The sequence below is a fragment of the Microtus pennsylvanicus genome, chromosome 1, assembly GCF_037038515.1.
Source record: "Microtus pennsylvanicus isolate mMicPen1 chromosome 1, mMicPen1.hap1, whole genome shotgun sequence".
NCBI lineage: Eukaryota > Metazoa > Chordata > Mammalia > Rodentia > Cricetidae > Microtus > Microtus pennsylvanicus.
Window position 1 is genome coordinate 76,274,388 of NC_134579.1, and position 17,603 is coordinate 76,291,990.

The window sequence follows — 17,603 nt, forward strand, 5'->3', positions numbered from 1 at the left end:
TGCCTTCAGCATAGGGGAGAGCAGCCCTGGGTGAATAGTGAGTGGTAGTCACGGGTCTGTGTACACCGCCCCATGGAGACTGCCTGCTTCTGGTCTGTGCACACCGCCCCATGGAGACTGCCTGCTTCTGGTCTGTGCACACCGCCCCATGGAGACTGCCTGCTTCTGGTCTGTGCACACCGCCCCATGGGGACTGCCTGCTTCTGGTCTGTGCACACCGCCCCATGGAGACTGCCTGCTTCGGGTCTGTGCACACTGCCCCACTGGGACTGCCTGCTTCTGGTCTGTGCACACCACCCTATGGGGACTGCCTGCTCCTGGTCTGTGCACACCGCCCCATGGGGACTGCCTGCTTCTGGTCTGTGCACACCACCCTATGGGGACTGCCTGCTTCTTGTCTGTGCACACCGCCCCATGGGGACTGCCTGCTTCTTGTCTGTGCACACCGCCCTATGGGGACTGCCTGCTTCTGGTCTGTGCACACTGCCCCATGGAGACTGCCTGCTTCTGGTCTGTGCACACCGCCCCACGGGGACTGCCTGCTTCTTGTCTGTGCACACCGCCCTATGGGGACTGCCTGCTTCTGGTCTGTGCACACCGCCCTATGGGGACTGCCTGCTTCTTGTCTGTGCACACCACCCTATGGGGACTGCCTGCTTCTGGTCTGTGCACACCGCCCTATGGGGACTGCCTGCTTCTTGTCTGTGCACACCGCCCTATGGGGACTGCCTGCTTCTTGTCTGTGCACACCACCCCATGGAGACTGCCTGCTTCTGGTCTGTGCACACTGCCCCATGGGGACTGCCTGCTTCTGGTCTGTGCACACTGCCCCATGGAGACTGCCTGCTTCTTGTCTGTGCACACCACCCCATGGGGACTGCCTGCTTCTTGTCTGTGCACACCACCCCATGGGGACTGCCTGCTTCTTGTCTGTGCACACCGCCCCATGGGGACTGCCTGCTTCTGGTCTGTGCACACCGCCCCATGGCTCCACAGCCGACTGAGTGCTCTGGAGTAAGGTCTCACCAGAGCACTGGGCAGCCTATGAGGTCTCCTGAACCTGCCCCTGGGTCCCATAGCTAGGCTAATGTGGGGGATTACACTGGCCAGCACCAAAAGTAGCTTGGGTGGTAGCGCATCCCTGTGGAAATCTTTTCTCTGCAACACTCACTGCTTGTGAATTGGCCAGACATGCTTGCATTTTCTAGGAGTGCAAAGGGAGCTAAGACCTGAAGACACATAGAACACAGATCTCTGGATGTCTGAACCCTCCTAGAGGCTGGCACAGACTAAGACAAAGACTTCAGAGGCAAGTACCCTAATGCAAATTCTACTCTGGGAAGAAGGTATAAAAGTAGGCCCTACCTTTGGGGCCAGCTAGTGCAGCTGCACACACTGGCCTAGCTATGGGGTCCACGGACAGGTTCAGGAGACCACAAAGGCAGCCCAGTACTCTGGTAAGACACAGAGGCCCAGAACCTTCCCTCAGTGGTCCCACGGGATGTACCTGGTCAGGCCCCAGAGGCTTCCCAACCCACTGACCTCTCTGCCTCCAAGGCAGACAAAACCTCAAGCTAGAGGAGCACCCCGCCTCCCAACCACGCCCCAGGATCCTGGCAGGCTGGGGCGTGCCACCAGTGGTGCATTAAATAGGACAAGGCTGATCTGGCTCTGCACTTGTCAGGAGGGCGGGGCCAGCCCAGCACTTGGCATCTTAATTGGGCGTCTGAGAGCACCCTGCACACTTCCACTTTGAGTCAGGCTCCGGGTAGGCCCATTAAGGTGCAAACACATTCCTTTGTTGGCTGACAAGCAGGGTCCCATCCAAGGCTCCCGGGGCCAGGCTAAGTGATGTTTTCTTAAGGAAGACGGGAGATTAGCCTCTGCTAAAGCCTCGCATAAAGCAGGGCTCTGCCCCTCCCTGTCAGGGCTGTCTCTCCCTGCAGTGATTGACAGGTGCTCCCTGGCCCATCAAACTTCAATGTGGAGGATTAGCCAAAACCAGTCCACAAGCTGACTCGGGCCACAGTAGAAAGTAAGAAGGTGAGCAATGTTCAGTTCAGACAGGAAACCTCAAACAACCCTAACAAACCCTTTCCTCCTGTTCCTGACCTTTGATGACTGCTGGAGCTATGTACACAGAGACCTTAGCAGAAAGTCCAGGAGGGATCTCTAGAATGATGTCTTGAGACCTGAGCCAGTAGCTGAAGGGAGGCTGAGGATGGTGGAGAGGGACCAGAAGGGTCAGGTCAGGGTTGTTCCTCCCAATGGCTGCTGGGAACTCTAGATCTAAGACACTGTGGCTCTGTGTATTATGGTTCTGGTGGCAGCAGATCCTGATTGGAAGCTACTACCATGTGACATTGGGCAATTCTGGGGACACTACAAGCGGGCATGCTTTAGAAAAACACCCTCTTTATTGGTGCTCCAGAAATGCCAGGGTCTCAAACCTGAGCAGCCCACGTGGGGTTTCTGCGCAGGCCATCATCACCTGGCACTGGAGCGTGGGAAGGCTGGCCAGAGGGGTAGGTGTGGCGTCATCCCTGCAGGACACACGGCCATTTACTCAGACACGGTGCTCTATCCACATCTTCTGGGACCTCTGAGGAGGCGGCAAAGCCTTCCAGTCCTGCCAATAACAGGTGGGGTCAGCAAGCCTCACATTGGCCTAGCCATGTCACCCCAAACCACAGGAGATCCTTGAGAGATGGTTTGGAAAAAAACCCTAAAGAGAGCTCTCTACCCCCGACCCTGCCCAGATTGGTTTATTAGAGAGAATACTGCAGTTTCTACAAAAAAATGTTTTGATCAAAATGTATACTGGTCTCTTAATGAAAAAAGAAAAGAAAAACAGAAGGTATAGTCGTTTGGTAAGAGCTTCCTTAGAGGGCTGTCAAATGCAGCCGCGGCGCTGGGAAGCTGTGGTGGAACTGGTGTCAGAATGCCCAGACAAGGCCCCCAGCCAGACTCGCCACCCACTGGATGTATTGAAAGCTCCTGCTAGGTCTCTCAGACCAGACAGGGGATGTCCTGAGCGGGAAAGAACTCTTTCTATAGCCTCCCCCTAAACTTCAGTGAGGAGAACAGGTTCCAAGGGCCCAGAACAAGAAGGGGTGACAGCTAAGACAGACACCCCAGGATGGGCTGTAGCATGCAGACTCAAGGACGGGGCTTCTGGAGGTGACACGGCAGGGGCAGGAGGCCAGCCCGGCTCTACAGAGCTACAGCAGAGCCACGGGTGGGTCAGTCAGCCGTGTACAAGGCAGTATCTCCACCTTCTGGGCAGGAAGGAAATGAGCCGGCGCTTGTGCTCACTGCAGGGACAGACGGCACACAGGGAACAGCACTTGACTCTGCCCAGGAGATGCTGTGAGAATCTAGCCTATGGGAAGCCCCTGCATGTGTTTTACCTGGTATCATGCCTGTCATGGTGGCTCCCAAGACTCTAGCCACAAATGTTCTTCTCAAGCCTGCTCACCTGGACCCAGGTGTCCGAGGAGCCTTGTACTGGGCACATGGTATAGTGTGTGCCCTCAGCCTGGCAGGGATGGTGGCTTAACCTCAGCATCCAGTCACAGTGGGCTCCAGGCCTGAGCGCTTGGTGATGTGCAGCTTCACCACCTCCTCGGAGCAGGTGGGATGGATCCCCACTGTCTGCATCACTTGTGCATATGACGCCCCACATCTGCATACATCGAGAGCAGGATGATAGTGGTCAGTATGGGGAGGTCTGTCCACACCACTCTGACCTTGGGAAGACCATAGAAGGCCTGTAATTTCCTTACCAAGTCAGCACTAAGACTGTGCCTATGTAGGACTGCCCACTGCCTCCCAGCAAACACCGACTACCCACATTGCCACATTGCTACCCACCTCAGGCCCTCCTAGCCAACCTTCCCCTGGCTTGCTCTGTCCTCTCTCTGTCCTAACTGCCCTTTCCTCGAGGCTGCTCAACCGCTGTCAAGGTGTGGCAGGAGTCGCCCACCCCAGCCACTTTTGACTGCAGCCTACACCCACCTACTCAGCTCTTCTGCTCAGACATTTCCATACGGATGCGGATGCATGGCATCCAAACACAAAGCAGGGAACTGGCTGTTCTGTGGTGGCATTTGCCTACCCAGAGTAAGTGCATGAAGGGAGGTGATCAGCCTGGCCTCCACCCAGGTGCCCCAGCCTAGCTGCTGAAGGTCAAACTCCAGGGCTTGAGAGGACTGGGAAAGAGCTTCTCAGTGTGGCTGTGTGCTGAGTCCTAGGCTGTTTTGTTTTGTTGTCTCCACATGTGTATGCATGTGGCATGTACATGGATTCACGATACTGGGGATAGAACTCTGGAGGATGCAGAAGTGAGAAGGCATAGAGAAAGGTGGGTAGGAGGAGGGTGTGTGGACATCTGGGTCCCCAGAGGGCTGAGAGCACCTGAGTGTGGCCTTGGGAGTAGGAGGTCTAGGGACAAGGGAGAACAGAGAGGAAATTCCAGCAGAGGAATAGGACCAACATGTTGAAGGGTTGTGTGTGTGAGACAGGTGTGGGCCAGAGCCACGCCTACCATACAACAGCAAGCCATAGGCCCACCTGGCCTACAAATGTGTCAGGGCAATGGCTGGTGCTAAGGTTCACCCAAGCATGAACCGTAGGTCCCAGGAGAGCTTGTGTCCTTGGAATATGTAGCTGTGGTCTTTAGGAGATCTGCAGCAGAGTCATCACATGCAGTCCAGTCCAGGTAGGACCCATGAGCATCCTGAGAATCCTGCTGAAGAGCATGTGGGCAGTGTCTACCATGGAGGATGGTAGGCAGTGCATCCACATCAGCCTGGCCTGGAAGGGCCCTAGGATTAATGAGATAGGGCTGTCCCACAGTGCATTCCCATTCACTGGGCTTTTGGTTTTTGTTTTTTAAAGACTTATTTATTTATGTATACAGTGTTCTGCCTGCATGTATGCCTGTATGCCAGAAGAGGGCACCAGATCTCATTATAGATGGTTGTGAGCCACCATGTGTTTGCTGGGAATTGAACTCAGAACCTCTAGAAGAGTAGCCAGTGCTCTTAACATCTGAGCCATCTTTCCAGCCCGCACCCCTGCCCCCACCACTTACTGTTCTGAATGCAGATCCATTGCCCAACAATTCAGCTTTGGGAAGAATTTCTGAATGTCTTTTTTTGGGGGGGGCGGTGGGGTGGTTTCAAGACAGGGTTTCTCTGTAGCTTTGGAGCCTGTCCTGGAACTAGCTCTTGTAGACCAGGCTGACCTTGAACAAAGATCCGCCTGCCTCTGCCTCCCAAGTGCTGGGATTAAAGGCGCGTGCCACCACTGCCCAGCTTCTGAACGTCTTTTAAATGGTGGTCTTTTAAACATCTTTATAATATTGATTTCCTTAATATGCAAAGAGCTCTTGTAGCTAAATAATCATAGCACAAACCACAGAAATACAAAGAAACAATTTGTCCAGAGAGTGGTGGAACAAACCTTTAATCCCAGCACTTAGGAGCAGATCTCTGAGTTTGGGACCAATTGGTCTACAGGGCCAGTTATAGGACAGCCAGGGCTACACAGAAAATCCTCAGGGAGAGGGGAACAGACAAAACAACAATAACAACAACAGACAGTTCACAGGAAATAGAAACAAAAGTGAACAGTAGAAGGATTGGGGAGTGAGGGCTCAGCCTCATTCATTTTGGCCATGCCCCAGGGCTGCAACCATCCCTGCTTAGGACCTTTGGCTAGAGAAAGTCCCTCTCCTGCTGTGACCACCATGCCTGGGGCAGTCTGAAGAACACCCACTGCAGACGTGTACAAACCCCTCCCCCAGAAATGTGAACACAGCAGCGGAAGCTGTTGTCTGTCAACAAACAGAACTGTGCAGGCAGGGAAGTGGCTACAGCACAAAATGGTCAGGATGCCAAATGACTTACTTGATCCCCAGAGCAAATCCTTGAGTGACTTCTCCAGCGTTGGGGCCAAGAAAGTGCAGGCCCAGCACCAGCTGTGGGGGCTCTCTCAAGCACACCATCTGAAAGCCACGGTGATTTTGACGTCACTTAGTCACAGGGAACCCACCCAGCCATAGGAACTTGCTATGTCCTATCTCCACAACCCGCAGAGGTTTCCATTCATGGTAGTTAGTATTACTGCCAATTTTACAAACTCTTGAGGAAGTTTCTACATTGGGTTAATTATAACTATGGGCAGCATCATTCCATGGGCTGGGGTCCAGACTGCATAAAAAAGATTGTGAGCTGAGTACCAGTGTCCATCTCTCTGCTTCCTGACCCAAACACAAGCCATTCCTTTTACTTGAGACAAAATAAACCCTTCCTTAAGTTACTTTTGCAGGTACTCTGTCACCTGGGAAAAGGGCTAATATTCGCTTTCTGCCCTGCGGACATCAGAGCACTCCCTGCGGTCACTAGCTTTCCCTTCTAGTCCCAGTGCACCCTACTGCTGGCCTAAGCACACTCACCTTTATGTAGCACTGTGATGCATCTCGATCCGTCACAGTGAACTCCAGGGGCTTATAATATGCATGGTAAACCTGGGTGACAAGACACCAGCACCTGAATCAGTGGCCATATCCAAGACAGTCCTATAGTATTGGATCCAACAACAACAACAACAAAAAAGTACTGGGAAGGCAGGATTCTCAGGGACTCAGACACTCAAGGTGTGGAAACACCATGCTGGTTGTAGAGAGTATGTCCTCCTATGTTCAGGCAGCCTGCACCCATAGCCATGGAGTCTGCAGACAGAGGCTCTCCTACCCGGATCTAAGACTCCCCACTGAACTACAGCAGAGGAGCAGACATCAGGCTGCTGAGCCATGATACAACACAGAGGCCAGGGTTTGAGCATGGTACTCGGTCATCCCCAAGAGGTAGATCCAGGTAGATCAAGACCAAAGCAGACTGGACAGGGAGACTTCAGATGATTGCCTGGCCTCCCTGAGACACCCTGGTGCTGACTTGGCCTAAACTTCAGCTAAAAGGAGGGGTTGGTGCAGGGTTGTGGAGGGGCAGGGCAGGCCCCAGCTTCACTGGAGCTGTGGAACAAGGGCTTTCAGCACCCATGAAGGACTTGACAGTGTGTTCAGAGCTGTAGCCATATAAAAAATGAGCAGGGCCCCACATGTGCTACACAGCCATTATTAATTAATAGGGCTTCAGAGAATATTGTTCTAAGCAAGACAGAACTGGAAAAAAAACAAACAAGAATGTTTGGCCATTCAACATCATGAAACATAAAGCATTATAAATGCTATGAACACATGTCCCAGTGTACTTATGATGAATCTAACAAAAATAGCAAATAAAGTGCTGGGAGGGCAGGCCTGTCAGGCCTGTCTCCATGATGGAGGGGCCAGGGTACATGGAGCGGGCAGACGCCATAGCCTAGTGACCCGGGCCTCTCAGCCTGCAAGCTGCTGCTACAGAAAGACCTACACCAAAGTCCTCCAGCTTCCACTACCTGGCAGCTTCCAGAGCCTCCCGATACTTCAGTCTACTCTGAAAGCACCCAGGAGCCACAGCCTGCTGCCACTGCAGACTCCCAAAAGTGCTCCGGTCCAATGGAAACCCTTTTGCTTAGGATGAAGGTTCCAGTCAGGGCCACTGAGCCTGTAGTCTCTAGACAAACTTGGGAAGAGGACAGAAATTGGACTGGGAATGTGAGTGTCTTATCCACTGGAAACCTCCTGAGAGTCCCAGAAAGGTGGAGGTGCAGGTGGGTAGGCGTGGGCTAGCCTGGGCAAGAAGATGAGGACACCTTGGGGGAGCCATTCAGGTCAAGGGAGGCTCCTCCCACTAAGAGGTAGGGAGTACCCTGCAGAGCAGCACTGGACTGAGAAGCTATCTGCATGCTGAGGCTCTGGTGGGAATGCTAGGAACCTCAACAGTGCATCTAGTATATAGGGCATAGTTAGGGGTGGGGCTGGAGGCTAGGAACCTCAACAGTGCGTCTAGTATATACGGCATAGGTAGGGGTGGGGCTGGAAGCTAGGAACCTCAACAGTGCTTCTAGTAGACACTGAAGCTGCCAGAGGCTTCTGACTCCCCTTGTTTTTGGAGCTGCCCAACACTCCTGTCCTGTGGAGGCTCCATACTGTGTTCTGCCAGGAGCAGCCCCAGGAAGTAGCCCCTGTTTCCCAGACCTCCACCTCATGGAGGAGCTCTGTGGCGAGCGGCCATCCAGGCCCTCTTGTTGGTAGTCTCCTACCTCTACATGCTCCTGGCCATGGAGAGCCACGGCCTCCTCCTCAGACAACCCCACACAGCCATACTCCAGTGGCGTAAAGACAGTCGTGGGAACCTGGAAAGTAGGTCTGGAATCAGATAGGCCTCTTGGGTCCCCCAAATTGAAATTGTATCCTCTCAGTGACACATGAGTAGTAATCTGAGGCCAGGGACCCAGCCACACACGAGCACAGCAGGTGGCCACTCATTGTTCCTGGACTGGACCAGGAGCCAAACCACATACACCCCTTTCTCCAGAAGAGGGAATGAGCTACTGGGCAGAGCCCCAATACCATCACTGGCACAGGCTTTTCTCTGAACCCGTCACATCGATGTGCTGGTCCCATGACAGAGCTCAGGAGATCCTGCCCATAGCTCCCAATGACTAGGGATCTGGTTCATATGGCCCCCAAGGACTGTGTCCTCCTGTTCATATGTGCACACGCTCACAAGTACCCATATACCCATGCACATACAAGTGTACATACGCATGCATGTATACATACATGTGTGCATACATACCCCACACACATGTAGGCACATGGTGCAAATGAACCCTTCAGTGCCAAGCCTTTCCCAGGTTGGATATGGGTCCTAAAGGAACTCACGTTGCTGTAATCCATTAAGGCTGAGGATTTCCCAAAGAGCCTATGAGCCAGCAGCTTTCCTGCCTTGATAGCTGTGGGTGTCAGCTCAGGCCGCCCCTGAGGGAAGAACACAACAGCACTATGTTCCAGGCAGCCTGTACAGATGCTACACCACCACCCATTGCCTTCCTGTTCAAGACTCCCAGTACTGTGCCCCAAGCTTTGAGGATGTAGACATGAGCAACAAGGATATAGACATGACCTGTGAGGGTGTGGACACTGCTACAAGCTGTGACAATCTGGACGTCTTTAGCATGCCGGCTGAATTTCCCACACTGACAATCTCAGGGCCCCAATGGGTTTACTTATTACTGCTGTCTTCCCTCCATTCCACTGCAGGGGCATGCCCACATTATCATCACTTTCTCTAGAAGAGGAAGTGAGCTGCCGGGCATAGCCCCGCTATTCTCACTTGCACAGGCTTTTCTCTGAACTCGTCACACCAATGCTCTCAGAGTGTTGGTCTCATGACAGAGCTCAAAAGAGACCTTGCCATGGTTTCCAATGACTCAGGGTCTAGTACATATGGCCCCAAGCATGTCACGTGCTCCTGACACGCAGCTTGACATGCATGTCACGGTCCATGACAAATCCCAAATCAGTGTCATTCCACAGGAGACGCGTCTGTCTCGGGGCACACCTTGCCTCAGGTGTTCCTGCTTGCAGCAGCCCAGGCCCTCACTGCCAATCACCTCTGTAGCAGGAAATGCAGATGCTGTTTGGCATTCCGAAAATGAGTGAAGATCTACAGAGATAAACTCGGCTTCCAGCCTGTGCATTCCATCAGGCCTGACGAGCCCAGGAAACAGCTCCACACAGCATAGCATAGCACATTATACACCACCACTACTTCACCCTGGGGCTCTTTGTAGCCGCGGGCCTGACCTGACTGCAGTTGGATTACCTGCATTGCTTGCAATGATCTTTTAAACATGTCGTGAATTTTTAAAAGAAGGCCTTTGTGTGCCACATGCTGGTGGCAACACAGCACTGGACCCTACGGTGCAGAGGCACACATGGTGCTCTTCTGTATGAATACAGGTGCTGTCACAGGATGCAGTGCTCATAAGACAAAGTTGAAGCCAATAGCCACAGACTAGAAGCTCCAAACCAACCACAGGCAGAGTCAAGCAACCACACCACCCAGGTTTGTGGCTGGAGCCTCATTTAGATAGTATCATGAGGGGCTGGAGGGAGAGCTCAGTGGTTAAGAGCACTGGCTGCTCTTCCAGAGGACCTGGGTTTCAGCACCCACGTGACAGCTAACAACTGTTTGTAACTTTAGTTCCAGGAATATGGAATTGGATATGATGCCTGGATATGAAGGCTCTTTTGGTTTCCATGTGCACCAGGCACACATGTGGTGCACAGATATACATCCAGGCATATAAAACAAACGTGTCTGTGTGCATGTGTATGCATGTGTCTGTGTGTGTGTGTGCATGTGTGGTGTGTGTGCATATAGATGGCAAAATGACCAAGAAGAAAAGGACTGGACAGCAAGCCCCATGGAGCTTTTCATGCAGTCCTCCTCGGAACTGCCGTCTGCGAGGCCTTGTCCCTGGAAGAAGTGGGAGTCTGGCCCTCTGGGAGAGTCACATACTTGAATTTCAGTCACAGGGCCTGAGGGTACCTTCTACGGTGGCCACTTGGCTCATCTGAGCATTTTCACAGTGGTAGGGGACCCCTCTGGTACACTAAAGACTCAGGAACTATATAGCAGGCTTGGGACTTATTTGACACAAACACTCCAGCTTCCCCCGGGTTCCTTTCTACATCTCCCAAAGTGAGTTCCAAAAGGAGCCAAGGTGGGGTGTTCATCTTCACACTCCTGAAGGCATAGATCCAGGTGCCCTTGCCTAGCCTGCTCTGCTCCCAACCAGAACCTTCAGTTTCCCAGCCCACAGTCTCTCTACAGCAGTGACACTGAGCATCCCGACAGCTGGAGCAGTTCACTGTTTACATCTCCTACGAGGTCCCTCCATAGGGCATGCTCCTGCAGTGTCCCTAGTGCTCTTGGGAACTAGTGATGCGACAGTCATGTACAGGAGCAGTAACACACTGGGGAGGGTTGAACAGTGTCCCCCCCCAACCAAAAAAATCATACCTACTTATAATGTGAGTGTATTGGAAATGGGTTTGTGTGTAACATACTGACCCAAGTCTGACAAAGGACAATCTGTAAGACAAAGGAGAGCATAGAGCACCTGAAGGAGACCATGGTGATGATGGGACAGAGCTGAGACCCAAGGACCACCCAGGCCCAGCAGAGAGGAGGCAGGAGGTAACCTCCTAGAAGGTACTGAGGAGTACAGCCCTGCCTGAACTCTTTCCTGTGGATAACAGAGCCTGTATCATGTTCACCTCAAGATCCGTCTGAAATAGGGGAGCACAGATATAGGAGTTTCTGGTGGCAGTGGTTGGCCAGATGTAGAACATACCTCAGCAACGTCTCCAATGGCAAAGATGTGGGGGACGGACGTGGCATCCTGGGCATCCACAACAATCTTCTGATTCTCAGGGTTGATATTCACACCAGCCTTCTCCAGATTCAGATTTCTGGTTTCTGGAACTCGCCCTTAAGGAAAAATAGAGAAAGTTGAAAGATTTAGGTCAGCAATTTTGATGTGGGTTCCTTTTATTGAAAATATTTCAACCAGATGTAGTGGCACACACATGAAATCCCAGCTCTTGAAAGGCTGGGCAGGTGGGAAACATGTTCAGGGCCAGCCATTCTGTCTAAAATAGAAAATAAATAAATAAAATAAAATAATAAGAAATAGAGCTGATTGGGCATGTAGGTGCAAGCCTTTGATTACAGCACTGGAGGGGGGGTGCAGAGGCAGGTGAATCTCTGTGAGTTTGAGGCCGGCTTGGTCTACAGAGTGAGTTCTAGGACAGCCAGGACTACATAGAGAAAACATGTTTCTAGAACAAGATTGAGAATATAGCTCAGCAGCAGACCAAGTAGATACCAGGCCCAGGTTTGAGTTCCTGTACAATATATAGATCAGTGAATCAATGAATGATCTGACAAACATCTCAGAGCTGGGTTCTATGGCTGGCCTAGGATCCCAGCTACTTTGAAAGGCTGAGGCAAGATGTCTTGAGTACAGAAGTATAAAGCTGTCTAGACAACCACACAAGACAGTCTCCAAAAGACAAAATGAACAACAAAATAACAATAACAAAACAAATGAACAAACAAAAACAATTTCTCAGAATGGCCACTTAGAAACTTAAAAGCCTGACTGCAGAGGAGTAGGAACTGAGGGGACTCTAACAGCCTCCGGCTCAAGGAGGGGATTCTATCAATGTCCTTTGGTAACTATGACAACTACTAACCCTGTAGGTACCCACAAAACCTCGTGCCATGCAGAACCCTTTAGTCTGTGGGTACCATCCGCTAAAGATGGTGTCTCTCTCGGGTGCTGCTCTGCAACATGGGTAAGGATCAGACCCCTTCTGACACAACTGTAGCTTGATAATTACTTTGTGAGGGCCAAACTCTAGAATCTTCCACACCCCTGCCCCTGAACCAGTATGGCTCTGGTTTCAGAATCAGGAGAAGCCAGGCCTCTCTTGGAGGGGAATGGTGCTACAGACATCTGTCTTTTCTTTGCTGTGTTGTCCCCACACCAGGCCTGGTTTGCCTGACTCCATGACACAGCTCCTTCCTGGGCCTCTTCTAAGGGACACCTAATGGCTTACCGAATAGAGTGAGGTAAAGTCAGACCTCAGAGCTGTGTTCCAGCCCATGCTCAGGGCCCCTGCCTAGGTATGGCCTCTTTACATGGAGACTGACTTGCATGCAGGGCTACACAGGCCCAGGTGGCAGGGCCTACAGTGGTCACCAACGTCCAATGGGCCCCAACTAACCTGGGTCACCTGTCCCTTTGATTGTCTTTTGTCTACATGCACAGACCCACCTTTCTACAACACCTACTCTTTCACTCCTTTGTTTGCTGGTCTTGTTTTGTCTGTTTTGCAGTGCTGGATGGAAGCCAGGGTCTCACACATGTCTGGCAAGCTTACCACCATGAGCTTCCCTAGCTGCGACTGTTCTGGAGACAAGGCTATATAGTATTTCATGTATAACAGTGCAGAGGAGGGTTGCTCCTACAGCCAATGCTGAGACAACTTGAGCTCTGGGGGTAACCCAAGAGACAGCCCCGCATGAATGAAGATGGAAAGGCTACCAATGTGGGTGAGGCACTGACGACTGAAGGGCTAGCCTGGGCACCAGTTCCTTCCCTGGCCACAGCCTCTGACCTCCTCAGTGCCAGGTCCTGATCACCTTAACCTTCTTGCTCCCTTTAAGGACTTCTTAAAGTACTCCCTGGCCCCTTTCTTCTCTGGAGAGCTGGCAGGACAGCTTCTTCCCAAGGTGCTGCCTGCTCACCAGTCTTTCTGTGGAGAAAGACCAATTTTTTTTCTTGTGAATTTCAATGTTCCCATCTATAAAAGGGACCCAGACAAGATGAGGCACAGGTTTCACAGGAGACCAACCACCACACTTGTCATAGGCCCTTGACGTATGTGTTTGAATTCCAGCACAAGCAGCCCTGATGCCGATGACAAGCGGAACTCCTGATGCCACCTGAGAGGCCTTAAAGACAGGACAGATATAAAAGTCTCCAGTGCAGAGTTAGTGTCCCCCTTGTAAAGACGGGGTGCATTCACATACATGTGCAGGCATACACGCGCACCAAAGAAATCAATGAAAAGATTAAGAGCAGTGTCTATAGAAAGGAGAGAGAGCAGATGCGGTGACACGTGTGCCACCACAGTACTCAGGCAGATGAGACAGGAGGATCACTGAAAGCTCCAAGCCAGCCGAGGCTGCAGAAAGGGTTCCAGGCCAGCCAGAGCTCACTGCAGATCCTGTCTCAGGTAAAACAAACAAAAGAACAAGAAGACGACAGTGCAACAGAGGTGAAAATACTTGTCTAAACACATCCTTTGACACTTTGCTTTTCTGAGTTTTTTTGATGCTTATACAAAGTTTATACATTCAAAAGAGATATTAACACAGGAAAAATTCTAAAAACCACAAACAAATTTAAACAAATGATCCTGTAAGAGAACGAAGACTATAAGAGAGCAGATGATAGGACCATGGCGGCCCTCTCAACATCCTCAGGGGACCCTTCCAGGACCCCTTCCCAAACCTGATGCCGTGTTCATACAGAACACAGCAGAGTTCACGCACAGCCTGCCCTGTCCTCTGTGCACTTAGCCCATCTCTAGATGACTCCTGAGATCTAACTCAATGTCACTGGTAGGTGAGGCTATGCTGCCACTAGGGGACAAGAAAATACAGTGTGTATGTGCTCAGTACAGTGCAACAACAAAATATTTTGAGTTGGGTATTTTTGCTCAATTGGCAGACTGCCTGTAGAACAAGTATGAAGTCCTGGGTTCAATTCTAGCACCATAAATCAAATGTTTACACATGCTTATAATCCCAGCACAGGGATGGGGATATGGAGGAAGGGGACCAGAAGTCAAGGACATCCTTGGCTATGCGGAATGTTTGGGGCCATCCTGGGCTACAGAAGACTGTCTCAAAAACAGCAATAGACAAACAGCAGCAGAACACTTACCCCACATGCTCAAGGTTTCATTAACGGTACTAATAAAAACATATCTACCCTCGGTGACTCCAGAGTTGTGGGAACCCACAGATGCACAGGCCAACGATTCTGAAGAGACAGAGAAGCTTGTGTTTCCATGGTGTGGGAACTGTGAATACCCTGAAATATCAAACTCACTTGCTTGTTTTTGGTTTTTCAAGACAGTGTTTCTCTATGTATCTTTGGAGCCTGTCCTGAAACTAGCTCTGTAGACCAGACTGGCCTTGAACTCACAGAGATCCGCCCGTCTTTTCTTCCCCGACTGCTGGGATTAAAGGCGTGCACTACCAACACTTGGCTGAAATGTCAAATTTATACTAGAAAGTCATGGTTTCTTCTCTTTTCTAAAACATGAAGTTCTTGACCACAAAAAAAGGACTTGAAGCACAAAGAGCCCTGAGTGGCTCTGGTTTTAGCCTGGGCTCTCTGACACTTCCTACCCAGGGGCCCAGGCTCCACTGAGCTACAAGGAAGCATCCAAGCATGACAGAGTCCTGCAGGTTGTGCTGTGCAGAAAGGCGGCACATCTCAAGGGGAAGACACCACTGGTCAGGGTGACCTCAGGGAAGTGGCTCTGGCCTATCTGTGTAAATTGTGGAGTATCTCCTGGTCCATGTGGGCCACATATGAGCTAAATGGCTGGCACTTCTTCACATGGTTCTTTACTGGGTGGGCACTCTTCCACTTCCCCAGATGCCTGGGACTCCTGTGAAGTGCTTGCCCCTCTCTGCCCACCCTGGATGCCTCCTCCAGACAGGCTCCGAGAGTCACCTCCCACCAACAGACGATCTACATGGACAGACAAGGACCTGTGTCTCACCAGGATAGCCAGCAGCTGTGTAAGGAGCATGCTGACTGGAGCCAACAGTGAGAGTAAGCAAATTTACGTTCTGCCCAGATTCTCAAAATAGGCCTGTGACCCCTACCAGGCAGCCAGTGATGATGCTGAATACGCAGGCTGGTAGTCCCCAGACCACAGGCCTCAGCTTGCCCCCTTTGGCACATCCCCTGTAGCTGTCCAGCAAACTGCGCAGAGCTGAGAGAGAGGTGATGGGCTTTCAGACAGTATGAGCTGCACCATGCTCACCCTCAGCTTTAGTTTTGGGTGCACAGCCAAGAGCAGGGATGGAACAGGATTGTCTCTTGGTGTCAGTGTGTCTGTCCCCTCACATTCCATACAGTTCTGGGCCTTCGGGGAGGGTAGCATATGAGATTTATCATGGCTCAGCTGTCAGGGGAGATCCCCTTGCCTTGAATCCAGATGATGGTGGTCCCTGAGTGGGTGGATGTCCCCCAGAGCCAGGATGCTTATGCTGCTCAGGAGCTCCAGACAATTCCCCAGTGACAGAGGTGATCTGGCATCAAAGGCATAGTTCCCACAGTTCTTGGTATCTGAGACAAACTAGACTTTAGTGTGCAATGTCCAGGAAGTGGGTGGCGCCCACCTAAACATCTGGCAGATGAAGCTTTAAGTCTCCAGCTGTTATGGTGGATGAGGAAGTCAAAACACTGAGACTCAGCTAAGCCTGGCTGCTACAGTTGGCTTGGTCCTGGCTCCAGACTCTTGGCACTATGCAACCACAGGAACCGGGAGTGGGCAGGCGGGCACCACGGGGATCAGCCTAGACTCGGGCAGCAAGAGGCAACATCAGAGGAAGGAGCTGGGCCCTATGGGAAGGGCTGGAGCACATGAGGGGAGGCAAAGCTTCTGTAGGTTAGGGGCCCATGGCTCAATCCTTGGGGGTCTTCTCCAGCTGCTGAGTCCAGCCTGCTGTACTCACTGCCTCCTGGTAACTGTTGTGCTGGAACTGGAGTGGCCAAGGGAAAAACTGGCAGCCTGCTCTATTCAGGACACACCATGTTCATGATCTCTCCCACATGTATGCCTACCTGATCCTGTGAGGCCAAGAGCATCTCTTTGTGTTCCTTGTGGTAACTATAGTAACTACTGATCTTGCAGATGCCAGGAAGTCCTATACCAAGGTCCTTATGGAAATAAAGATACAATAAAAAGATGCTGAAGACAGAGATACATCCTGATAAATGTGTCACTGAGTAGTTTGACATTGTGTGAAGATAAAGTATTCTTATGCAAACCTAGGTGCTCTAGCCTACCTTCCAGGTAGACCTGTGTGGTCTACATGCAGAGCCTTTTGTTGCTATGCTACTACAGCATAAAGCACTCACTACACTGAGTGCTACAGACAACTGCAGCACAGCAGGTCTGTGCTTCTAAACAGGCTTATTTCCATGTGTATTGCTGCAGCATTACAATAGTCTTGAAGCCACTATGCCATAGGACTTTTTTTTAGCACTGGGATAATCTCCCGGGAAGGCTGGTTCAGAATCACAATGCATACATTTGAAAGTAGTACCAGGAGAGAAGGAAGGGGAGGAACTAAGTACCCGTCATGGTCTATTGCAAAGCCAAGATTTCCTAGGACATGTTGTATATATATATTTGGGAAGTACAGGAGCATGTGAGCCAAGTCTGCAGTGTAAGGAACAAATGCCCCGCTGGTTGGATAGAGGAGGAACAAACAGTGTGGCAAAGAACTTGGCTAGTGTGTGGCAAGTGGTTTGTTACTGCTCTGGAAGGGATAGGAGAGGAAGGCGGGAAGGACCAAGACAGGCAGCCATGGCTACTCAGAGGCCTAGAAAGCAGTTATCAGCATGATGTGGCCCCAGAGGCCGGAGAGGCTGTCTTTCCCCAGACATCCTCTATTGCGGGATCATTCTCTGAAACGGAGACAAACCCTGCAGCCAGGGTAAAGATCACAGGGAGAAGGGGGGGGGGGCATGACCTCAGACACAGCCTCACAACTCCCTCAAGCTCTGCTCTCTCCCTTGGGATCAGAGCTGGGTCTGATGGATCTCCTGGCACCATCAGAGCTGTAGGACCTCCTGAGCTCAGGTCTCGAACCCAGGGAAAGTAGAAAACAGGTGCGAGGTGGCAGTCCAGGGGTCATCCTCCTAAACAGGTGGCTCTAGGCACTCCATGGTCAGTGACACACTCACACAGTGAGAAGCAAGGTACGAGTCAATATGCCGAGCAATGTCCTCAGGAAACACAAAAGTGTTCAGGCTACGCTGGA

The 17,603-nt window shown here is 51.5% G+C and overlaps 1 protein-coding gene across 1 annotated transcript in view; it reads right to left on the reverse strand.

Moving 5' to 3' along the window:
* Positions 1–2,398: 2,398 nt before the first annotated feature.
* Txnrd2 (thioredoxin reductase 2) overlaps positions 2,399–17,603 on the reverse strand; it is a 52,488-nt gene continuing 37,283 nt past the window's right edge. The window contains exons 12-18 of the mRNA XM_075969622.1: positions 11,314–11,450; positions 8,834–8,929; positions 8,209–8,301; positions 6,461–6,532; positions 5,913–6,010; positions 3,479–3,685; positions 2,399–2,629 (exon numbers count right to left, since the gene is read on the reverse strand). Of these exons, the coding sequence (XP_075825737.1) occupies positions 3,562–3,685; positions 5,913–6,010; positions 6,461–6,532; positions 8,209–8,301; positions 8,834–8,929; positions 11,314–11,450 (620 nt within the window). The 3' untranslated portion in view covers positions 2,399–2,629; positions 3,479–3,561. The remainder of the gene's footprint in view (positions 2,630–3,478; positions 3,686–5,912; positions 6,011–6,460; positions 6,533–8,208; positions 8,302–8,833; positions 8,930–11,313; positions 11,451–17,603) is intronic.